Source organism: Lepisma saccharinum, chromosome 13, assembly GCF_977018435.1.
Source record: "Lepisma saccharinum chromosome 13, izLepSacc3.1, whole genome shotgun sequence".
Taxonomy (NCBI): Eukaryota; Metazoa; Arthropoda; class Insecta; order Zygentoma; family Lepismatidae; genus Lepisma; species Lepisma saccharinum.
Window position 1 is genome coordinate 17876820 of NC_139241.1, and position 26499 is coordinate 17903318.

Sequence of the window (26499 nt, forward strand, 5' to 3'; positions counted from 1 at the left end):
TAAAAATTTCTTCGGACTTATTCTATTCTTCTAAATTCGAGACGTATAGGACGGGATATAGACGGGAAGGAAAGTATGTAATTCCACACACCAGATGGGACTGCAGACCAAATGTCTGCAATTTCCTGATATGTTTGGAATTTCTGCGACAAGAAACTTCATTGGGACTCTCAAATCAGTTATATTTTTTTCCCTCGAGTCTTCTTAAAGGAATTTGGTTTTTAAAGACGCAGTGCAAAGAAACATTCTCAAGTTCTTTGACACAAGATGAACAGAAAAGTTTCAATACTAAGTAGCATGACTTGTGGAAATGTAAATAAATATTTCGGCAAACTCTTCAGTTTCTTCACTGTGCAACCTGTGGGGAGTCTAAAATATCCCCACTTGTTCTAAACATATTGTTTTCATGCAGTGCAAGATTATGTTGGGCACCTCAAAAGGTAGACTGTGAACATGTCAGTATTTTAATAGAGATATTTTTACAAAGAAAACTAAGAGTTCTGAGAATTTTAATGAAATTTATTCCAAAGCAGTGAAACTACTTAGAGACTATGATGCAGAAATGAAGAGACCTAGAACACCCAGCCGTCAAGTAGGATAAACAATGCACCAGCTGGAAGCACAAAAGAATATTACAAGGTAAACAAACCTCCGTTGTCCATTTTTGGACCATTTTGTAGTAGAATTGAACTCACGTTTCTCTGAACACAGTCAACACATTACAAAATTACAACAACTTATTCCAAAAATGTGAAATGACTATCTCTCCTTTATTGCAACAGTGTGTCAAAATGTTGGATGGTCTGGTTGATAAATTGAATTTTGATAGGCCTGCTATACATCCCGGATTTTCTTGGAAAATCCCAAATAATATAATTTGTCCTTGTGTCCCGAATAGTTTCTTTCGGATGTACAAATGTCCTGGAATCGGGTGGGAAAGAAAAAATAATAACACTATATTTCCTGAACTTTATTTATATTTAAATTCGCAATATTAAAATGCTCATTTTACTAAACAATCTAACTGTACATCGAACCGCTCCCTCTCGATAATACATGAGTTATCGAGTTACAAAAAGATGCTGCAAAGATATTTGACTTCTCGATAGCGCCGCTGTCTGCTGGCAGCACTAAATGCATGGGCACGCACAGTTCAGTCTGCAGTTCTCAAATAAAGTTTCGACATTGTGAGATAGCAGCTTAGTTCATTATGGCACCGAAAATAAATTCCAAGATTAATGATATGCATCGAAGTGGGGTTCTTTTTCTTTTTAAGAAGTGTAAAGGATATGATAATGGATATGTACGTCACGGACACTGCCGGCTTGTAACGATTCCATTGAAAGTCAATGCATTCATTACAAGCTGGCAGTGTCCGTGACTACATACACACAACTTTGTCGGGTCCAGCAACCCCCCCACCTCCTTCCCAAACAAGCTTCCGGTCAGCAGTGTCCCGGATTTTCATTTATGAAATATAGCAACCCAGATCATACCAACAGTTGAACCCCCTCCCCCATTACGTGAACTATATGTACGCACATGGCCATGAATGTAACGATATGCGGTATGTTGGAGACAAAGTGCTACATTTTTGAGTCATGTGGATCCGCCATATTGGATTCAACTTTTTTCTTCCAAGTGGTAATAGGGGAAAGTCTGACTGCCACACGAGAGACCCGGGTTCGTTTCCCGGGGTGGGTGATCTACGGTCGGAATTCGTCTGGCTTTGTCCCCGCGTAAAGCAGCTCTGAGGCTCACGCAGCCTTATATCAATGGGTACCTGGGGGAAACCCTGGGGGGGGATAAAGGCAGCCGGAACGTGGTACTGATCACATTACCTCCAAAATGGCAGAGATCGAGAATGTGTGGGGCCCTACCGCCACATCCCCTGTCTTTATGGCAGGGTGCTATGTGCACGGGGAAATTTATCTAATATGGGCAAGTAACATATCAAACATCTTTAATGGTTTTCAACTCAACGAGAACCATGTTATTTTTCAGAAAATGTCACGTTAATTGGTGTGTCACATGATCACCTTCCAATTGAAGAAAAATATTTCAACCACCAAGTTTTCACTTTTCGCCTTTTACATGGCGTTTTTTGGAGTGGAGTTTTATAAAAACTGTTCCATCCTGCTTTCCTGTTTTAATATGTTATTAGCGCCTACTGTGCAGAGCAATGCAGTGGATTTCCCTTCGTCTATGAACTGATCCCACTACGTTTGTCAGCAGGGAACGGATTTATATCGTCATATGATTGTAAAATCAATGTGGTTTTCCATTACCTTTGTGAATTGTGGTACGTAAGCTCGAAAAATTGTATTTTTGTTTTCCATATTTTCACATACAGGGTGGCTCAAAAAGTCACCTAACACCCCCGGTACAAGGCCACTGCTGCGCGCAACATGGAAATGGTGATGACGAATCGTTATCAGACCAAGGGGAAACCACATTGACGCCACCCGCGCGGTCGGTGGACATCTTGATGTACGCCATCTTGAATTCAACTTCAGAATTTTAAATGGGAAGGGGGTGATATGATATATCAAATCAGGCTAGAATTTTACGAGAAGTGCAATGTGAAGGCTTTTCCGACCAGTCTTTAACCAGTAAAAAGTTATGACTGAATTCTTGTACTAATTTGCTCCTTTTCGAGGTGTTAGAAAAATGCCTTAAAATTTGTTTAGCGCATCGGTAATGCATCGAGATCAAAGTGATGTCTAGGGAGAGAAGTTCGGATGCCATTTCACACGATTTTAATCGGATACATACACGAAGAGCCTGTGCAATATGAATGGTTGTCGCGAACAATTTACAGTGTGACGCTTCCATTGAATTAAAAGTCCTTCACAGTGACAAGGCTAATGTTTATGTTCATAAGGAAGTTCATAAACAGAATTTGCGACCCTTGTCATCTGATAACTAACTTTGGACAGAAACTGCTTCACAACGTTCCCATAGTGTTCTGGTGTTCCTCCCTATTGAGAAAAACTCTGTAAAAAGTACCTTCTTCCATAAGAAAGGGTGAAAAAACCTGTTTATTTAACAAATCCAAGTAGCCCTATGCATTTATGGTTTCGTTGATGGAAAACTGACTAACCAATCGTGTTCCACACAGCACGCCACACCATTAACTTACCAGCACTAACCATTCAGCTTTGATCTGTCGAAAATGGGTTATCAGATAAAAAGCATCGAATATTCTGTTTATGAACTTCCTTATGGACATAAACATTAGCCTTGTCACTGTGAATTACTTTCCATTTAATGTAAGTAATTACACACTGTAATTGTTCATGACAACCATTCATAATGCGCAGCTCTTCATGGATGTATCCGATTAAAATCTTGTGCAATGGCATGCGAACTTCTCTCCCTAGACGCCACTTTCATCTCGATGCGTTACCGATGCGCTAAACACCTCGACATGGCGCAAATTGGTACAAGAATTCAGTCAGAACTTTTTACTGGTTAAAGATACATAAAAAAAACCTTCACCATTGCATTTCCCGTGAAATTCTAGCCTGATTTGATATAACATATCACCCCCTTCCCATTTAAAATTCTGAAGTTGAATTCAAGATGGCGGACATCAAGATGGCCGCCAACCATGCGGGTGGCGTCAATGTGGTTCCCCCTTGGCCTGGCAACGATTGGTCATCACCATTTCCACGTTGCGCGCTGCAGTGGCCTTGTACCGAAGGTGTTAAGTGACTTTTTGCACCACCCTGTATATTAGCATTCAGCTCATATTTTAAATATTTGAATTATTTTTACACATAATTTCCATATTTTCAAAGATTTTTCAACATATATTCCATATTCATGCTGTTACTACATATCCATTGCTTGTTTTAAATATTCTCTCATTACTTCATGCGATACTGAATGCTGTTTCAGTCAATACAAATCTTATTTAGCCAGTGTGCGAATTATTTAAGCGAGGGGGTATGCCGGGGATTTCCCCCACGAAGAGATTTATCCCCGGCAAAACAAACGTGTTTTTTCCCTGCCAGGGATGTTTTTATCCTCCTTAGGTTAGTTTACAATGAAAGTAGTGCTATTTATGCTATTACTGGGACACAAAAAGTATGACCCCCCTCAGACTGGGTTTGGCTACACTTAAAACTAGGTCAAGATGCTTATATAAGCTTATTGCTTACAGTGTGCTACCTGTCTAATCCAAGACTTTAGTAAAAAGCCCTTGGGGACTGCCTGTAAAAAGTATGACCCCCTCAGATAGGTTTGGCTACACTTACAAAAGCTGCATCTGTCAGATTGTTGTCCATAGGATCGTAAAAAATATGCCCCTCTTGGTATTGGTTTGGCTACATTTAAAACTAAGCCAAGATGCTCATATGAGCTTATTGCCTTTAGTGTAATACTCTGTAAAATGTAATGTTATTAGCTACACACACACACACACACACACACACTCACACATATATACCCATCAATGCAATAAAACCAGAACAGTGAGGTAAAATAAGGTTTTTCTTTTCCGACTGAACTTTCAAGGCTTTTGCAACCCCCCCTAATCAGAGGGTCTGCGGACGCCCATGTTTTTGAGGGCCGGTTCAGTAGATTATAGTGCACGCTGAATGTGCACAGAAAATAGGGTTTCAAATGTAATGAGTGGCTTTGCAAACTATCTGCGGAGACTGTATTTCTATAACCATTCTCTTCCATTCCCCAGGAGAATTCAATAAAATAGTTTAATGTAGATTTCAGAAAGAAGTGGCACGCGACACGCTTAACTTGGAAACCAGCATTCAGAAATAAATGCAAGCTTTTGTATAATGCGACAGGACAAGCTGTATGTGTCGTCCGAATTGGGCTGTATGTCATGGTATTGTGTTGGTCTGTTGTTCACAGTGAATGTTTTGCTTTAGGGAGGCTTCTCACCGAAGTGACAGACGACAAGCGAAACATGTTGTTTTCGAAATGGATCCTTAGTAATCATTGAACCTTTAAATAAGAAGAAGCACGACAAGCTGCAGATGTCGCTTGTAGCTTGCGTGTCGCTCTGATTGGCCTGTTTTATCAATACCGTAGATCATGTCGCTTCGTGCTCTTGTTCGCGCATGCGTGGTGAATGTCTTGCTTTAGATTGAATGGTCTAGTGTAGCTTGTCGCTTCCGTACGAAATCGCCATGTTGCTAGAGTCGTTTTCACGTTCAGAAGACACAACGGCGCTTATGGAGAAACCGCACAGTGTTGCCAATACAGCGCTAGCTCATGTCGCCGGGAAATGATGACCTTCCTTCACAATGAAGGTGTTACATATTTTGTATATATAATGATAATTATATGTAATTATTAATATTAATATTATACTGTGAACGTTAAAGTTACCCTTTTTACTATGATCCATTGCGATCACTACACACGCGAGTGTAATGCACGAATATGACACTTCAGAAATCACTTAAAAAAGTAAAAATCACTGAGAGCTCTCACAACTGAAAACACTTTTTCGGGAGAGGGAAAAAGTCTAAACAGACCAAAGCAGATCTCTGGGTTAGATTAAGTTGCAACCCAAACAAACAAATGAGTTATGGCCCACGTGAACTGATAAGACGTGAATGACTCAAGCAAGGCAAGTCATATTTCTATCTTGAAGCCCCATATTTTGTCACGTGTTGGAAAGCCTTTCAAGGGTTAATATGGTGTCTATGAATTTATGTGTACGTTGGAAACTGAAAGGTGATCTTCATTTCAGTATTAATGTCGACAGTAATGTAAACGAAAACAACGTGTATTTGCGACAGCACTAACGTTGATCACAACAGCAGCATTGGAAATAATTGTCAATTATTAAATTTAAGTAATTTCAATTCTATTATAACAAACAGCATGAAGTTCATATTTTTACTGAATGGAAATAAAATAACTCGAAAACTTGGTGGTGATTAGCCGGAATGCTGCGGTGAGTCAGCTCAAGATGGCCAGACAACGTCTCCTTACTTTGCGCGCGGTTCGGGTTAAAAAGAAACTCCAAATGCATGGAAGTAATACTTCTGGGAACCTTTGAGTGGTTATAAAAAATAATTTCATTATTTTCTCCACAACTTTGTCGCTGGAAGTTTTTACTTGGAATTACAGAACAAAAAATTGCCGGCGACGACATTTTCTACTGCACGAATATAAAAAATCTCCACATACTTTATTTGAATATTTTTTAATGCAAATATGCTTTAAAGTATTGATAAATTCTGAGTACCACCGTCACCTATGACAATTAAAAAACAGTGTCAATTTTTTTCATAATGAACGCTTCAATTTTACGGCATGTTTCAACGTTAGGAATGAAAACAATGTAAAAATTGTGTTTTCACAGAAAATTTGCGTTTTTAATTTATCTAAAATTATGTAAGCAAGTTACCAGTTTTTTGTGTTCACCATCGTATTCTCTACAAAATTTCCTGCAAAACTGCAGGTACCGATTTTACTTAAGCTAAATTTGTAAATCCAGAAATTTGACAACAGCGCGCTCGTATTTCCCATAAGAAAAGCATTGCCCATAAGAGCCCATTGTGTCTTCTGAACGTGAAAACGACTTTTTTTTTTCTAGTCGTCTGCCGCTTAAAGAGCTTCCAGTCCGAAGAGTAACGCGACAAGCGACACGCCTACGTACTCAATGCAACGTTTCGAAGTGGTGCAGCACGAAAAGCTGCAAATATAGCTTGTCGCTTGGTTGTGTCACTCAAACTGGCTATTTTCTCAATGTTGTGATATTTCCGTCTGTTGTTTATGCATGCGCGGTGAATGCTTTAGTGTATTGGATTAAAGAGATCCGTGTCTCTTGTCGATGTGAAACCTCACTGTTGCTTGTGGCTTCCGTCAGAACCCCCTTCCCCTGATACCTTCAAGGAGATTTCAGATCGAAGCGACAAGCGGCAGGCGACAAACGACAAGCAACACTGATCTCTTCAATCTAAAGCAAAACATTGACCGCTCATGCGCGAACAATATAACGAAGCTACATGATGTACGCTATAGATAAAACGGCCCAGTACGAGCGACACGTGCACTTTGCCCTGTCCCATCGATTCGAAAGGTTGAATTGATTACTGAGGGTTCACTTCGAAGCGATACGTATCGCTTATCGTTCCTTGCCTATTGCGTGTCTCGTGGTATCGAGTCAATCAAGAGCTACGACTCACACCTTTGAGAAGTGATAGGTTGATTGATTGATTTTGGTGTTTTCAGTCCGCTTTATGCGCAGCAAGGCTAATCGGAACTGGACCAACAGTATAAAGTGGGATCCGAACCACTAAACTCCGTACCAGCTAACTGTAAACCAAGTGAACGAGAACAAGTCCATGCGAAAGTAGTAACACGAGACGACTCCACCAATTAACAGTGAGAGAAACGGGATTGTGTAATAGGCAACGGGAGTTACCCGATTTCCTCCTTCGCTATGCAGCGTTGCAAACTTTTGAAAAGGATTATACCGATCGCACATCGCAAACGGACCGTATTTTTGTGTCCAGGTCAGTAGGATTCCTTTAAGAATTTCTATTGAAATATTAGGGATAAAACTGCAGGAGCAAATTTTGACAAGGCCTGCATTTAGCGTACGGACTAAGGTCTGGACCGTACGTCCGTACATTTACGGTCAGGTCCGTAGGGCTGGCAACCCTGCGCATACACCATTAGATTTTCCTCCTCCTCCTCTGCCGATATGCGTGGTTCTGCTCTACAGTTAGCTGGGACAGGGTATATGTCCCTCCACCGGGTATCGAACCCGTGACCCCTTGATTACAAAGGATGGCATGTTAGGCAACATAAGCCAGCTTTGATTTGTGCAAACCTCAAACGTATACAAAGTATGCAAAGTATAATTTAGAAGACATCAATTAGGGTAAATATGATATTTTTTCCTAAATTTTACAGTGGGGCTAAACCCTTTAAATACGCCTCTGACTGCACAGCAGATAATCTCTTCCTTAAATTTTCCGCGAGAAATAATCTTCTTTCCCCCTCGTAATTCACTGCACCGAGGCAAACACTTCAAATCCAAGCTAATTGGCGCGTCTAGTGCATTACACAACTCTATGCCCGATTCGGTATGGCACGTAGCTGTTTACATGCAAGAAGAAATCATGTGATCTACAAGAATTGTGATTGGTTGGACGAGATGTGCAATGTTGATAGGTACCCACAACGGATAGAAATGTATTAAAATTACAACACTTAAATCAGACAGGCGATATTGGCACAGGTTCCAACAAGAAGAGTAGCCATTTTTCCGTGAGGAAAACTGTAAAAATGAAAATTTTCAAAAAAACACGGTGGTATTTGTAATCATGTGCGTGTTCTCGACATTTTAAGATGAACTTGATTATGCTAATTTTTCAAATTATATTGGTACCAGCAACATATTTACACTCACTCGGTCCTTATAAGACCACGTTTACACGCGTGCGTGCGTTGTGGGGGGGGGGGGGGGTGTCCACATCCGTCCATGCGCAAATACGCGTGGAGCTCGAATTTCGTACCCCCGAAATGAATAACGTTTCAGCGGCACTGCAAGTTGTTACTGTTGAGTGTCAGTATTCAGAATGCCCCGCAACTCCACCCTGATGTGAATAATACGAAATTCGTTCGCTTTCAGTATGATGCGTGGATTAGAACAGACACACCAATACATTAAACAAAGATTTAATGACTATACAGACAAAGTACACGATGTAATGCAAATTCGTCCGTTGAATGAGTATCTACAACAAGAAGATCTTCTTACGACCACTGCGAGCCAACGCCCATTCAGGGTTGTCAAATACCAGCGGACAAACTCGCTAAATTCCATCTTGAAAGTCACCGGAAAAGCGCTAGAGAAAATGAAAAATCACCAAAAATAGCGCTAGGCCGCTACATAAAAAAAAGTGAATTATAGCATAACATTGGAGGAATCGATTCCTTTAGGTGAGCGGAACGAAAGGAATCGAATCCACAAAAGGAACGACTTTTCCCATCACTAGTTTGACGTTTGTTTGGTGAGCACTGAGCAGACGACGGAATTCCGCTCCTTCCTGGAAGGGAAACCCAGCTAGCTGTACGTACTACTGTTGCCAACTTAGTATTTTGGAGCAAGGTTTGTCCAAATCACGAATCACACCAAGGAACTATATTTTCGTCTATTACCTAACTGGTCTCGGTTGTAGTTCAATCCAGCCTTGGCTTTGCAGTCTACCTCTTAGTTGCTTCACAGAAATTGTATTCCTATTTAGGCGGGATTTAGCCCCAAAGTACAGCGCCCAAAGTCCTTCCCCGCTCTTGTTGCCTCTTCAGGTTAGAGGATCTGCCTCCATCTTCGCTTCTGTCGGCTGCAGAAAAAATGTCCTAGGCAATATATACTCGACGGCAACGGTGTTCATTAACGTATTTAAAAATGTTGTCATTTTATTAAAACAACTTTTTAATTCTTTACATTTTGCTGTTACCTGCGGTAACACCGGTTACTTGCACGGGAAGTGATTTTACATATTATATGTGAATTATATGTGAATTGGAAATCTTTAGTATGCATCTGGGTAGAAGCTTGGGGAACCTCCCGTAAACTTTAAGAACGGGAATTCTTACACCCACAGCGGAAATCGGGAACTTCCCGAGAGCTGAACCTGAACTCATTGGTGCAGGGTTGCCGATTTGCTGCTTTCTACACCAGATCTGGTGTTTCGACAACTCGAGCTGGTATTATCTTTCTGAAATTGCGCCATGGCGAAATTCTGGTGTGTTTTTCCCTCAGATTTTCTGGTGTAAATTCTGATGCGAAAAATTGCATGCGAATTTTCATATTGTAAAGATTTTCAATGTCTTTATTGTTCATGAAAGCTTCGTCGGGAAAGTACCAAATGCTGGGAAATAGCCTCGTGATCCCCAAGAGACTGCGTCAGCGTCACAAAGTCATGCCGCACTTCATGTCAGCGATGCTAATTTGGAGCTCTTAACACCAGATCTCGTGTTTTGAGATGTGTCGGAGTGGTGCCAACTTTTAATTTTGTGCGCTAAGGCTGAATTCTGGTATTTTGATTTTCTGTGTAAATTCTGATGCGGAGAATCTCATAGTTTTATTAAATTTGTAATGCGATACAATAGCTTTGCTTGGGAATTAAAAATCGACATTAATGCAGTGCAATTCATTTGTAACTACGTACTTCAAATATACAGGAACGGATATTATTTATATTCCAAAATGACAACGATATACATTTAATATTCTTTCATAGACTTAGATCGCCAGGTTGTTCCCAATTTTATTTAGTTCCTTTCGCACCCTCTTGACTTCGGCGCCCAAGTCAACTGCAACCCCTCCCTCCTTCCTTACCAGTAGCTATCTACGGCTTTCATCACAATTCCATTTTATCACGGAAAGTTCAGATGATGATTGTGATGATGCTTTATGAAGAAAAATATACCAATGTTATGCTATAATTCACTTCTTTTTTCATGTAGCGCTCAGAGGTGTGGGGTGCATGTAACCGGTGTTACCGCAGGTAACAGCAAAATGTAAAGAAATTAAAAAAAAAATCCCAATAAAATAAGAACATTGTTAAATAAGTTAACCGACAGCGTTGCAGTTGAGTGTATTTTTCAGAGGTCTTTTTGCTGCAGCCGAAAAAAGCGAAGAGAAGAGAGAGGCCGTTCCGCTACCCTCAAGAGGCAACAGGAGGAAAGGGCGCCCGCCAATGCAAGGGAACAGCGGGGAAAGATTTGGAGGCAAGTGTGCTAGGGGGTTATTCATATGCCTGTTTAGGGGCCCTGTTGCCGCTGCGGCATACCGGATCAGCAAGTGTTGTCACATTGGATTTCCAGAAAAGAGCTAAATCCCGCCTAAAACGGGGATACTATTTCCCTGAAGCAACAAGAGCTAGACTGCAAAGCCAAAGCTGGATTTAACTACAACTGAGACCGTTCAGTAATAGAAGAAAAGATAAGCACTTGATGCGATTCCGATTTGGACAAACCTTGTTCCGAAAAACTAAGTTGGCAACAGTAGTACGTACATCTGGACTACAGCGCCTTGAATAACGTAGTGTGGAAAACGACCCAAGAAACTGGTTCCCCGAGACGATGACAAGTAGATGGCAGTGCGATCGACCCAGGTGCTAATTTTGTTATGAAATAATGCGGCTTAGATAGTTTTTGGAATATATTGTGTAGATTTGTTTCTCTAGAAAGGCGGTAAGTGAATTGATGGAAACAGTTATATTTGTGGAGTGATTTGCAGTCACGAAATGGCATTAATTTGGAAAGAAAAGTAAAATAAAATTAATAAATAAATAGCATGCGTAACACAAGAAAAACATCGCAATGTGATTCCGGACGTCAGGTCTTGGACTGTGTATTAGAGTTTATTTTTCTATGTTATTAGAATATAAATAGTATCCTGAGAGATATTTCATACCGAGGCGACAAACCACAAATGTCGCTTGAAAGCGAGCAGTCGGAAATCAATGCAGCCTTTCAAACCGTAGGGACAAAAGCTCTGACTGCACCGTTTCCTCAAGGAGATTTTACACCAAAGCGACACGCGATAAACGAGACGAGGATTTCACACCAAAGCGACACGGGTCATTCGGTCCAAGGCAACTTTCATACCGAAGTGACACATGTTGCTTGGAAAGAAGCCAATCAAGAGCAACATTTCACATCGTAGCGGCATGACGGGAAGCACAGGCCAGCGTTCGGTTGGTGAAATGCTCAAGCGATAAGTGTCGCATGCCGCTTGTCGCTTTGGTGCGGAATCTCACTAAAGCAAGACACTCATTGCATCGCGTATGCGCGAACAATAAACCACGGCAACATGTTGCAAGCTATTGAGGAAATGGCCCAGTTTGAGCGACGGAGAAGCGACAAAGCGACACGTGTGGCTTATCGTGTCGCCTAGATCTGTTGTTGTAATGTGCGGTTTATCGTGTCGCCTATCTGTTGTTCGCAAGCAACGCTTGCTAATAGACTGAAGGCACCATGTCGCTTGTCACTTAGTTGGGAACTCCCCCTGTAGCGCGTCGCTTCGGTCTCAGCACCCTTCCTTTAAGGAGCTTTCCGACCGAAGTAACAAGTAGCACGCGAATACGCCATATGAACGTGTCGTTTGCTGTTTGGACCCTCATGTGCAATGAATGCTATTTTACGTCTGGAAATGTGTGTCACTAGTGTGACAGTGTGAACATCCCGTGTCGCTTGTCCCATTGGTTTGAAAGTTTCCTTACACTCATGTCGATGGCACTAAGAAAGTTTTGTGGGGTTCCCTTTGTCGTTTCATGCAATCATCATCGCCGCGATTAGTTTAAAGCGGAAGAAAAGAGACAGTAAATATCAAAAATACAAATGCTTCAGTGTGTATATCTTTAAAAGAAATGATGATGATGATAATAATAATGAACCTAATTCATACACAAAAATTTAGTTGCCAAGAACATTCCACGCGTATTTTTTCTCCCGTATTATTAACGAAAGTATGACGATAACAGGACGTGGTCGACTGTCTAGAATGTTCGTTAATATCTTCGCGACCACTGTACCAAATATCATAGCAATTATCACATTCATAGAAATGCTTCATGTAAAAGAATCAGACGTTGCAGCGAAAACTCCATTTACTTCCATTATAAGCAGTCGAACACCAAGCACCGGGGTCAACACCAGCGCCTCTAGCGGATCATTTTCGAGTGGAACCAGCCTGAGAGCGCAGAAGCATGCCGTTTTCCACACTACGTTATTCTAGGCGCTGTAATCTGGACTTCCTCCCACCGCTGGAAGAGGGGAATTCTGTCGTCTGCTCCACGCGGAAACTACAAACTGACCCGAATGTGTGGTTCTTCTTCCCCTTTCCACCTCTTTGCAAAGAAACAGAGATGGTTGACAAGGCTCGACTACTATTCACTGGGTTTTCGCGGTAACTATCTCATGAGTGGTAGTAGTTCTTTCTAGGAGTGATTGTGGCTAATTAAATCATTGAGCGGATTAAAAAAAAAAGAGGACAAAAATCCAGATCAAAGGCATGTTTTTAGGGGGGCGGTAGGGTGGAGATGGCCGGTAACACTTTTGAAAAAGTCACGCCACGCCACTGCCACAAGTGAACAAACATTACATTAACATTTATATATTAGCTTTTACATTGTCTGAGGCTGTGTCCGAAAGCTGCAAGACCATACTTGAAGCGAGCATACTTCGAGAGCATACTCGCAGTCCGGTCTTGAAGCCTGGAAGCGGAAAGCTTTCGAACTGCACTTCGACTGCAGCGCCAACACAAGTGAGGAATGCAACAAAAGTTGCTTCGAAACTAAAATTATCAAACATCGACTGTATGTGCCACTCTTGTATTCCGTGAACAACACACACATGACTCGGCGTGCAGTTTATATAACACAGCACGTTATTAATTATAGAAATATGAAAGAAATTTGCTCTTTCAAATTAATTTTCACACATTCCGCAACATGGTTTACGATCGCGGGAAAATAAATTGTTTTCTCACTTTTAAACACCTTCTCACTATAGAAGAAAGAAACCACGCATATATGAATAAAACCAATAAATAAAATTACATAGTATTTTAAAAACTTGTTTACTTACATTTCCACACAATGGAAGAACTACAACTACCAGCTGATTGACTTCAGACGTCCATTTTTTTTTAACAAATGAAAAGCAAGCACAGATCGCAAGTGTGCACCGCTCGTGTGCTGCGTCCTCTGGTCTTGTACACTCGTTTGCTTGGCGCTTTCGAACTGCACTAGGTGACGTCACTTCCGTCAAGACTGTACTTCAAGTATGTAGGGGAAAGTGGGGCAAAGCGAAATAAGGGGCAAAGTGAAATGATCGAATTGCCAAGCACACACGCAGCGCCATCTTTTGGTTTGCCGATGTATTGTCACCATCACGTACAGGTGCATCTCCCTCATAGGTGGCAGCACGCGACAACTTTTCCTCCGGCTTCAGTAACAAAGAAAGTGTTTGGAGCACATGGTCTTGTAATATTGGCGCCCTGCTTCGTTGCACACTGAGAGGTATGTATTTTGTTAACATTATTCTCTTGATATTTTTATCATTACTTATAAAGTCATGCATCATGTGGCAATGGCAAAATGTGTAAAGACGAAATAAATTAAATGCAAATAATTTATAAACCTGTACTGTGTGCCAGGGGCAAAATGAAAGGGGCAAAGAGAAATGTTATTCCACTTTGCCCCGGGCTACAGTTTCTCGAAGTATCTAAATAGTAATGGTTAGATTTTAATACAATTCCAATAAAATTGTGTATTATTTATGTTACATCTTCTTGTTTCAGGCAAGATGGTACGTAATTACAAACGCACAACTAATCAGCAATCCTGGACAGAGGAGTCTATGGCTCTAGCTGTAACAGCTATAAAAGAAAATATTATAAGTTTCCAGAAGGCTGCTGACTCATTCGCCGTTCCTGTTGCCACGCTGTACCGTCGAGTAAAACGAGATGGTAAGAGTTTCAATTTGTATTATTTAATACATTTTATTTTTGTAGAACTGCAGCTTATGGATATAGCCTAGTGCATTTTAGTGTGTAGGCTAATAAGTTTCTCATTGTTTAATTTAAATCAAATCTTATTGTGAATGAGCAGAAGGCCTAAGTAGGCTTAAGCAATTATGAAGACATTTATCCTCACTGTGATACCAACTTGAAAACATTAAAGATGTGACCTAATTTGAAACAGTATTGGATTGAAAAAAGAAATAATGAATATATTAACTTTATTTTTATTACTTTATCTGCTATTAATTAACATTATTAAACAAATTATTGATAAAAGGCCTACATGTGATGAATAATGTAGCTAATAAAACTTATATTTCCCCCCCATTTTTGACATCAGAAACCCACCGTGGGGACCGCACCCAAGACTGTCGGATTTAGAGACTAGTTTCCTAACCACTGTGCCATGAAGCCTGCTGTCCAGCTCATAAATACCAGTTGATTGGACTGTTAGTTTTTGATTAAAAATTAGCTCTTAACATTGTATAAATTGATTCATGAATGGTCAGTAGGCTATAAACATTCCATCCGTATTTGAAAGGACCTAGACGTGTGGACCTACACTGTAACACAGGATAATGTTTGGAAACTTTTCAGTTTTGTTGTGAAAATTGAATTGTTATGAGTATAAAGAGAAATAAAGTAAACCAAAATAGACATATTTGAAGGTTTGAGTGACAAACGTAATTACCTACAATAGGCTGATACTAATTGTATTAACACTTTTTTTCTTTATTGCAGTGGACGTTGACCAGTCATGTGAGAAAAGACTAGGAAGATTCAGGACGATTTTCACAGAATCTCAGGAGGCAGAATTAGAGGAACATGTCATTCTTATGGAATCACGACTATTCGGACTCACGACGAAGGATCTTCGCTGCCTGGCGTTTCAGTATGCTGAGTGTAATAATATTACACATCCATTCTCTAAGCAGTCTGGAATGGCTGGTGTAGACTGGCTGTATGGATTTTTGAAACGTCATCCTGCTTTAACACTTCGAACTCCAGAGTCTACTTCTCAAGCTAGAGCCTCATCTTTCAACAAGGTAACTGTAGCTAAATTTTTCGATCTCCTTACAGCACTGATGGACACCCACAAGTTTTCTCCTAGTCGCATTTATAATGTCGACGAGACAGGTATGAGCACTGTTCCCAATAAAACTTCCAAGGTTATCAGTTTAAAGGGTAGGAGACAAGTTGGGCAAATTTCATTAGCAGAAAGAGGAACAACAACAACTGCTGTGATCTGCTTTAGTGCAGCAGGATACTACATTCCACCTCTTCTTATTTTTCCACGTGTTAGAAATAATCCAGCCTTTTCCCATGGAACACCTCCAGATACGATTGTTCATTGCCACCCTTCAGGCTGGATGCAGACAGATATTTTTACAAAGTGGTTTGATCATTTTATCCATTGTACCAAACCTTCCGTTCATGATCCTGCACTCCTTATTCTCGATGGCCACGCGACCCACACAAAGAACCTTCAATTGGTCCTAAAGGCACGCGACAACCACGTGCATATCCTGTGTATCCCTCCTCACACGAGTCATAAACTCCAACCTCTAGATGTTGCCTTCATGGGCCCATTAAGCACATTTTATTCTCAGGAATGTGCAACGTGGCTACGTAATCACCCAGGAAAGGTAGTCTCTATAACTGAAGTTGGTGAACTTTTTGGGAAAGCGTACATGAAGGCAGCCACCACAGTGACCGCAGTAAATGGATTCAGGTCAACTGGAATCTGTCCTTGTGACCCCAACATCTTTCCGGAAGAGGCTTTTGTAGCTGCAGAAACGACGAACAGACCACCTCCAGGTGAGGACGATGTAATTCCAAACCAATCGGCAGTTCCAGGAGAGGCATCAGCTGGTCCATCAGGAGTAGGAGTACAAATAGTTCGCGATGAGCCAAAAGTTCGTCCATTTGACGTCCTAACGGTACAGCCACAACCTAGCACTTCATCAAAAGTGTGTAAACAGGTGAGCCCTAAGGACATCTTGCCTTTGCCTGCAATGATAAGAGACAACAGTATCCGAAACAGTATGTTTCATAATTGGTGTATTTCACTTTGCCCCAATTAGTTTTTCACTTTGCCCCATATATGGGGCAAAGTGAAATTTTTGCAGTGTTTATAAATATTGTATGTCTTTCCTAAAGTAAAGATGGCTACATCTCATTGTTTTTATTATATGTAGCCAACATATGTAGGTATTACACTGTGTATTTAGATTTGTTATTTCTGTAATTACATGCGTTTCAAATATTATTATTTGTTAGCTATTTCACTTTGCCCCACCTTCCCCTACTTTGTACCTTTTGGACACAGCCTGAATTGCAAATATTCCATTGCTTATAGATCGTTGGTTAGTCGGTTCTGTATTCATTCTTCCGCGACAATTGCGAGGTTTGCACGCCACCGTGCGGCGGAATACGGAACTTCGAGAGAAATGTGGCGGGGCGTTTCGCCGTTTCCTCGCACTTTACGAGACGTAGAGCATTCTCAGGCGCGGTCGAGAGGGGGTAAGAGGCGAGGGAATTGCGGGATCTGCGCCTGGAAGGACGGAGGGTTTGTCGTCGGAAACCCACCCCCTAGGAGAAACTGGCCCTCTCTCCGGAGAACGGTAAACAATGAAGAGTTGCCAGAAGCAAGGAAGTTAACATAAGAAAGAAAATTACCAACCGTTGTAAAAATCATTCTGTTTTCCATAATCTTATTCATTTATGACATAAGAGTAGGGCAATAAATAACGCAATTTCCAATGAGGAAAGAAAATATCGGTAACTGAAAATGTACAGACTCTTGCTTGATTATTGTTATTTACCGTCGCTTTCTGCTACTTTTCGGTAATCACGACGATGAGGATGAGTGATGATATAATGACATTGATGGAGGGACACTCGCAAAGAACACACATACCCATGCCGGGATTCGAACCCACGAGCCCTGGCTTTGTAATACGGTATGCTAGCCATGGAAGTCGGCTATAGATTCTTGTTACACGCAAAATTATCGTAAATATGCGTTGTATTTTTTCTGAGTTTAGTGGAAAGTACATTTGGATTGCAATGATGTGGAGTACATCATGTAGATTTAATTACATGTTTTGATTAGCACGTTTGAAAAAAATCCTGATAATGTGACAAAGTTGTCCAATTTCTTTTCAGGGCGGATGTTAAATAAATTAGAAACTCGTCATCTAAACTCACCAAGAGCCGCTACAGGAACCTGTAAATTACAAATTTCTTAAAATCTGGCAAAATTGTCTGGCAACCCCGAAGCAATAAAACGACCTGATGGGAAGACGATAGTATTGACACTTGTTGTTTCTTCGTTTTCCATAGAAAAGTGAAGCTTTTTCGGTAGTTGTGTGCTGTAATTGTGCATTTGTCGCAATGAACAGTGTGGAGAAATTGTTGGTGAGAAGTTTTCCTACCAGAAGTCTGGATGAAAAAATAAACATAAAGAACCTAGGCCGAATTTGAATCTAGAACAAGTGTACAAGAAGGGAGGTCGTGAGTCCACTCACAAATTTCGCGTTGAAGGACAGAAGGATGAATTTCACTTACAAGCATGTCTGAAGATTTTTGGTAAGTTTGAAGTTTTTACTTTAGAGCTTCTGGTAACGCAGATATCACCTTTCCAGTGAGATATTTATTTTGGTGCCCTATTTCACATGTCAATTACTCATTTTGGACAGGAAACTTTTTCTGTGTAACTTTTTTACTGTAAATTATTACTATCAATGCACGTAAATATTCGTCATTGCGCTTATCAAGTTGTGTAAAAATTAATATCCCTTCTTCTGAATTTTTCCCTCTGTTAAACGACTAAATCTGTTAGAATTCTATTTATTCCTCCATCTTCTTCGCATTACTGTTAAATAATTATTAATTTATTATAATATGTGCAAACGTGTAAAACATGATATTCGGTAAACACGAACGTATCAATTTCTTATCACGTTGGCTGTTATACGAAATTCATAATTTAAATTCACATTACTAGTAGAACAAATTTGTGCCGCCCCCCGTGGCGAAGTGATTAGTACATCGCGCTACGACGCCAGGGGTCCCGGGTTCGAATCCCGGCCTGGGCATGGATGTTTGTAAATGTCCATTCATCAATTTCATCATATCACTCATCCCCATCTTCGCAAATTAGCCAAATGTGGCACAAAAGGCGAAGTAAAATAAAGCAAACCAAAAGAGGAAATTTTTTAGCTATCACCCCTCCACTTTGGTTCACCACGAGCCGCCACTGCGCACATCCCTAATCTCTACGCTGGGAGGAACCAGGCAACGTCCAAGTCTATTGCCTTTCAAAGGCAGATCCCGTTGCGGTAGCACAGGCAGAGACGATTTCACGTAGGTAAAACAGCGATAGAGAAAAATCAGGAGAGGCCAAGCCGGCTCGGTAGCTCAGTGGTTAGAGCAAAGGCACGGTATGCCAGAGACCCGGGTTCGAGTCTTGCAGGGGCGCGTCAAGTATCTGAGCGCTCAGCGAGCAACGTGATCGCTCAGCTACTTGACGGCCAATTAGGCGTTGCTCCGCGAGCGCTGCTCACTTGATCGCTATGCGAACTTGAACCTTGCTCGCCACAGGTTTCTGCCACAGAATATAGAGTTTTTGTGTTTCGATCTCGTGAGGCAATGGGAAGAAGAGGAAAACTGTATGAGTATGGCGAGGTGTCGAGCTGCGAGTGGCGACCAATGAGGAAATATTTATGATGATTGAACTATACTAAGGTGCAACCTATCTTGACAGTGACGTCGTAACAGCATTGCAAACCTACAGCGTTCATACTTTCACTGTCTGCACTCGGATAAAAGAAAAACAAGGGAATTAAATTCAATAGATTAATATACAAGGGAAGGAATTTCAAAATGTCACAATGAGAGTATTCTTGCAGAATATAATAACGTATAATAAATAACCATTAAAATAAGCACGAAACATAAACATAATAAACTGTACGAAACTGATTTGGATTCAGATAATGAATGTGGGATGGCAACGCGTCTTCGAACGGCAAGTTCGCGAGACTTGAGCAGAAATATATAGTTCCTTACTTGAAGCACGTTGCATCGCATACAGTACATGGAATTGTATTACAGATGCTAGATTCTGAAAAACCTGTTGAAATGAAGATTATCTGGTACGATTGTTTGCTGCAAGTCAAAATTTAAAAAAATATGCGTGGGTTCGTTGACCCGAATCTCGGAGCAGGGTTGCAGATCGAAGTGAGGGTAAGAGCGACTCTACATTTGTCTACTGGTTGCCTCAGCGAGCGAGATCCGGGCAAGTGTTCCGCTTCAATCGCTTGCGTGTTACTTTAAATCGCATTGTAAAGGGAAAACTTTGAATAGTCATATGTGATGGTGGGGGGGTGTAAACGTATTCGTATTTCCGATGTACTACTGATGAAATGCCGATTTCAATTGTCACAAAAACGTTTAGGGGCAATGGGAAAACTCAGGGACGTCGTTAGGGGGGCCTGGGGGGGGCTTTGGCCCCGGCAATTGTAACTCTGGCCCCCCCAAACAATATTTTGATCGATTAAAAATTATCCTAAATTAATACTACATATTATTTTCTGGTAAATTTGTAGCAGAGTTGGAAACACTGTTCCGAAAAAAATCTTCGGAAGAAAATGTAGGACAGCAAAATTCCACCCTTTCCTTGCTTACCAGATTATAACCAAGGTCATAAAATCTGCCTGCTTAGAGGTTATTACCCTTGCCCTAAGTTCCTGGAAACCAGAGATCCGACCCTTTTGTTGCAAATGACCCTTCCAATACAGATGGAATCAAAGACTCCGCCGTGGCCGAGCGGTCAACAGTAGGTGGTCGAGCGACATAGGCTATGGAGAGAGTTCTCCAGTACTGACATTGTTCTGAGATTTAAAATTGCTCTATGCTTCAGCTTCAGAGCAACAGATTAGCTTTGTGTTCTTGCTTGCGAGGAAGGTCTGCTATCGGGTTCCTACGGTCACTGTGTATTTGTTCGTGTGTGGGAAGAGTTCTAGCGTTGTTGTGCATTTCCATCTTGAATGGATAAATTTATCAAAACCGGATATTTTAAAACTATCTCAAAACATGTGGAAGATGACGGCAATGAAGAGGGTGTTGGTCCAAGTTCTGACGTTCCAAAGTTAGACAAAACAAGTGAATGTACTAATGTGAAAACAATTACTGATCTTGGGGTAGATAATCCTAGGCAACCACTTTTGCAAAACTATCTAAATACTACGTTCGGAAAGCGAAAGCGGTCATTTCAAAAATACTGGTTTGCATCTGCGCCGTGGCTAGAATATAGTGTGGAACTTGACGCATGCTTTTGTTTTCTATGCCGTAAATTTGGCACAGATTCAGGATATGCAGAACCAAATTTCAGGAAAATAGGGATGCGAAACTGGAAGAAAGCATGTGAAAAAATCAAGGAACACAAAGGAACGTCATACCATCTAAAATGCATGGAACTGTGGGCGAATTACAAAGTGAGTACCAATCAGTTTTGTAAAACAATTATATATATAATATATATATATATATATATATATATATATATATATATATATATATATGTGTGTGTGTGTGTGTGTGTGTGTGTGTGTGTGTGTGTGTGTGTGTGTGTGTGTGTGTATGTTCGTAGATTAAATTTAAAAAATGAAATATGTGTATGTCTGTATCCAGTGTTCAAATTGAAAAAATGGTGAGGGAAAAATTTCACAGCTTCCCTATTCTAATTTTGAGAATTGTACCTGATAGAAAGCCAACTGCGTTGGGCAGAAATTTCTCTAGGGGAGGGGTTTCAAGAATCCCGTATCTAAAACATACGGACTGATTTATATAAATTTCTTGGGTTCAAAGTAAATAACACAAATTTTCCAATTAGTGTACAAGGTTTCAGTAATCACTGATCTCGTCTCAGTGGACTTTAATTTAATATCAGAATTATTTTTCTTAGAGGAAGGCAAATTAATCAGGAAATATTTTCTCATTAAATATATATTGTAATTTGCAAACCAACAACAGTATTAATTTTAATGTAAAATTTAGTTCAGAAACTGACAATATATATGTTGATATTAATGTAACATTTACTTGAAATTGAAAGAAATCATTGCGTCAAATTCTGAGCAATGGCAAAATATGATCTAGAATATACTTATGAGGGTAAATTCTTTACATGGTCAGGAGTTAAATTAAAAACTCACACCCCCATTTTAATTCGAACACTGAATGTACTTTGATTTTCGTCAAAGATATGTAACGGTGATACAAGAAATTAATGAATGGACAGTAACAAAAGACACGCCTGCCTGTCCAGGGGAGGACATCGCGTAGTGGTAATGTCGTCACCATATAATTCCATATATATCCTTGGTTCGATATCTAGTGGACGCACATAGTGGTTCTGATCAAACTTTAAACTGTACGTCCAGTCCCGATTGGCCTCCTATTTGTGAATGAAGAGGACATAGAACATTTGGGGACAAAATCGTAATTCGGGAGCTAACGTGCTCAGCCACTGAGGCGGCTAAAATTCAATAGGTTTCCATTTTGACTATTTTACCTTTTTTCCTATCTCGTAGGTTAATTTTTACGACAAGTCGATGTGGATTGATGAATGATGGACGGATGGAAAAGTGATGGGAGCATAGACAAACAGAATGAGTCACCAATGGCTGGTGGAGGTTTGAACATGGGATCTCTGATTTCGTAGCCCTTTACGCTTACCACTCCGCCACGAACACTGGAATAAATTAAATAAGTAATGCCATGGTTTAGAATGAATGTCGGAGAGAGTGGAAGCCGAGATAATAACATGTACACTAATGCATTGTTGGCATTGCTAGCAGATGTTAACGGTCTGCCGATACCTCGCAGAACGGAGAAATAATTTTTACCTATATTTGCATTGTTTTAAAAAATATATACAGCACTGACGAACGAAGGAACAAAGCTATCTCCACTGTCTAGAGCAGGGGTTCCCAAACATTTTCGTTTCACGGCACCCTTCGTGTTTCAAGATTTTTCCACAGCGCCTACGTAATGAATGTAGGCCTATCTAGTACTTGCTTTGATTGACTGAATTGATGTTTTAAATCCATGCATAGTAAGGCTAATTGGGACTGGACCTACAGTTTAAAGTGGGATCCGAACCACTATGTGACTCCACCGGGTAACGAACCCGGGACCCCTTAATTACAAGGTGGCGAACTCTAACACTACGCCACCGGGGAGGCCCTATCTAACACTTGTAACGCTCTGTTAGTGTGCTTACGTTGCTTGCCTTAAGTTAAAAAAATAAACATATTTAAAATTCAGAAACATTTTTTATGCAACAAGTACAAAATAAGAACATGTATTTGGAACAATCATATCGATGACTGAATTTCATTGAAAATATTGGAACATCACGCGGCGACCCCGTAAGCCTACCAGGGCGCCGCGGCGCACACTTTGGGAACCACTGGCCTAGAGATTACAATTTCTGTAAAACTGAGTCCTAGGTTTGAATCCTGAAGGAGATATTATTTTCTTTCATTATTACAATAACTTGTAATCGTAATCAAAAATAGTTTAAAGTCCATTTTATGCTCAAATATATTAATTGGAACTGGATTTATAATGTCAATTGGACTCCGACCCATCGTGTAATGTGCCTCCATCGGGACTTGAACCTGGCACTCTTTGGTTATAAGGGAACGTGGTAAACCACACCTGGGAGGCCCGCCGTGGTGAACGTGTCGTTATAAGAAATATGCAATATAAAGCAAAAATGTGAATTTATTCTTGAGAATGTTAAAAAACAACAAGAAAAACCAGAATATTTGAGTCGCTAATAATATTCTGCATATTACATATAATTGTGATGGCCGGTTGCGAGTTTTCCTTCATTAATTGTCATTCATAATCGTCAACATTGCGATTAACTAAAAGTAACAAAAAAGCGGTACAAAATTTGAAAAATAAAATATACATAGAATAAAAGTAAATGGCAATTAATGAAGGAAAACTCACAAATGAACTGAAAAGAAAGGTAATAACAAGTTGATATTTACTACCTACTTTTGGGCTTTTTGAAGTTGTCATTTTTGGCGCCAATTTACCTGTCTATTTAGCATGGTTTGTGGCTATTATAAACGCGCTCCCTACTGATAACACGAACTGAGACAGAAATAAACAAAGTGTGAAAATACCTAAGTCAGTGTCTTCATGACACTTGTACAAACCACCAACGTCGTTTTGCGATAATGCAGGGTGCAAGTTTAGAGGTGCACAATTTTCGAAAGAAAAGTGGCACGCGTCCTATTTTTCCTATTACATCTCGAGGCATTGGTGTACACATGGGGGAGCTGATGAGGCTACAACTCTCCCGAAACTTTGAGAAAAACAAAATTTTGAAATGAAATCTGTAAAGAACTCGGGGAAAAAAACAAATTGGTAAGTGCAACCCCCACACCCCCTAAAATGACCCTAGATACCATTTCTCTCTTTGAACAACTTTAAAAAGGAATCCCAAATGTGGTAATTACCAAATATTTTATATTGTCTCTCTCCACCTCCCCCCGAAAGAAAATCCTGCGTACGTTTGTGTCTGGAGGAGAGTTACAAATCACTCGCGTAATGTAAAGTGTTGCTTGCGCTGGAATACTGCTGGAATTTAAATTTGAAAATAATTTCAATGTTAAAGGCGTCATCATTATTACTATTATTAATATGATTTTGTAACGTCGTATTATTGTTATCATTACGTCCCTGCCTAAATTCGCAGCCAGAAATACGATTGATTGATTGAGTTATTGTTTTAAGTCCACTTTATGCACAGTAAGGCTAATGGGGACTGGACCTACAGTTTAAAGTGGGGTCCGAACCACTATGTGCCTCCACCGGGTATCGAACCCGGGACCCCTTAATTACAAGGCAACGACGCTACCACTGCGCCATCGAGGAGGCCCAGAAATACGAATAAAACGCGATCTTCTATCTTCAGGAAAGCAACGTCTTGACAAGGCACAAGGCGGTCCTAAGACCAGCACAAAGCTTGAATGGATACAATACAACAAGCTTGTTCAACAAATGTTGGCGCGAAGGTTGCGGACAACCAAAGGCGGCAATGCGTCCCAAATACTCTCTGAACTGCCTGTCATAAAATATTCCTGCGAGAGGACAGTCGTCACCTGTCGAACCTGACAAATTGCAAGGAGCGGTCTTTCTTGCTTTAAGGGAACAAGGGAAAGATGGAGAAGATAAAGGGAAGGAAATGACAATCAAATGGTAGAGAAGACTTATCCCTGGGTTGTACCCCTGCTGTTTGAGAGCACAGTTTCTGAAAGGCAATACGCAAATATGGTTAAATTTTCCCTTCCCCAGTAAATCTTTGTTTCCGATTCATTTTGTTCATTCTGCTAGATTTTGCTTCTATCCAGGGTGCCAAGTACCAGAACGGTCCAATGACCTCGGTGCCCTCGAGCAAGGAATAACTTGAGTGAGGAGGCAGGAGGGCTTTGGGGGAGGGAGGTGGGGCAGATGCAAGAGGACGAAGAAAATGTAGCAGTTTACTTACATGATGACTCGTGAAAGTAAAATTGTTATTGCTTGCTTAAAAGAATGAATCGTTGTACTGATTTTTGCATGTCTCAGCAGAGAGGAATTTTCAAAAACATCTCTCCTCTGAAAGTGCTAAGCAGAGTTCGTAAATTCTGAAAAATGAATATGTATAAGATTTCATCTGTAGGTTTGTTTGTTTGATTTGTTGTCTTCACTTTATGCACAGAAAGGCTAATCAAGACTGGACCTACAGTTTAAAGTGGAATCCGAACCACTGTGCCATTATCTCCACCGGATATCGAACCCGGAACCCCTTGATTACAAGGCGACGACCTTACCACTACACCATCGGCGAGGCTCTTTCACCTGTAGGTTTGGAAGAATCCTCATGATGGTTGCATTTGTAGCTGTGTTGAAAATAAATGTAGTAGTTTTGTCTTTCCGGAAACTTAATATAAAATATCTTGACAGACAATAATGCAATCCACAGGAGGATTCTCCAGAACAGCTAAATAGGAAAAATCCTGCACAGAATAATTTATCAGATGTCAAGAAATCAGCTTAGCACTTCCACAGTAGTTTCGATAAAAAAGAAGAAGTTGTCATTGAGACAGGCAGAAAGTAAAATACATTAAGAAAACTGGAAAGTAATAGTTTAATAGTAGTACTTTCATAAATTGATTTGCTTCCTGAAAATTTTGAACTCTAATGTTTATTTGACCTCCAGTATTCACATATATATTATATACACTTCGTAGTAGTTTTATATACCAATGCACTATATATGTAGCAATATTATAATGTACATATAAAACATTATATATATATATATATATATATATATATATATATATATATGTGGGGGGGTGCATCACACAGAGTTGTTTAACTTTACTGTCTGGTAATATTTGCATAGGAACAAATTTTAGATTTGGCCCCCCCGAACTGATCAACCTAGCTACGTCCCTGGGAAAACTAAATTTCCAAAAAGTGGCTGCCGCAATTGATTGAGATCGTGATCCATAAGCACATCAACAATGAGGGGTATTTTGTACGACCTGGGTTTGTATTGAGATATCGAAGCATTCGTAAACGATATTGTTGCTTGGCTCCACCAATAGACCGTGTTAAAAATGTAAACATAAACATTGGTCATGTCTTGCCCGGTCCCCCCGGAACATCCGGTTTAGGCCAGTCCCCGTTGTTGCCAGTGCAAATTCACCGCTATACGAAGTAAGAAATGAGCGCTTGTTTTCATCAGTTGCGCGACGATAGTCAAGAAAGGTATTTGTTAAAGTTCTACTATGAAGGGGTGGACGTCTAGAATCCGTCGGATGATCAACAGCAGAGCAGATTATTAAATTATTAAAATATGACGTGTCTTTGTGACCGCCAGTTGTATAGCACAGTAC

General features: G+C 40.4%; 1 protein-coding gene across 1 annotated transcript in view; it reads left to right on the forward strand.

Moving 5' to 3' along the window:
• The window catches only part of LOC145996711 (uncharacterized), a 41489-nt gene extending 23510 nt beyond the window's left edge, over positions 1 to 17979 (forward strand). The window contains exons 2-4 of the mRNA XM_083133232.1: positions 14306 to 14473; positions 15269 to 16509; positions 17932 to 17979. Coding sequence (XP_082989358.1) covers positions 14306 to 14473; positions 15269 to 16509; positions 17932 to 17979 — 1457 coding nt within the window. The remainder of the gene's footprint in view (positions 1 to 14305; positions 14474 to 15268; positions 16510 to 17931) is intronic.
• Positions 17980 to 26499: the final 8520 nt, after the last annotated feature.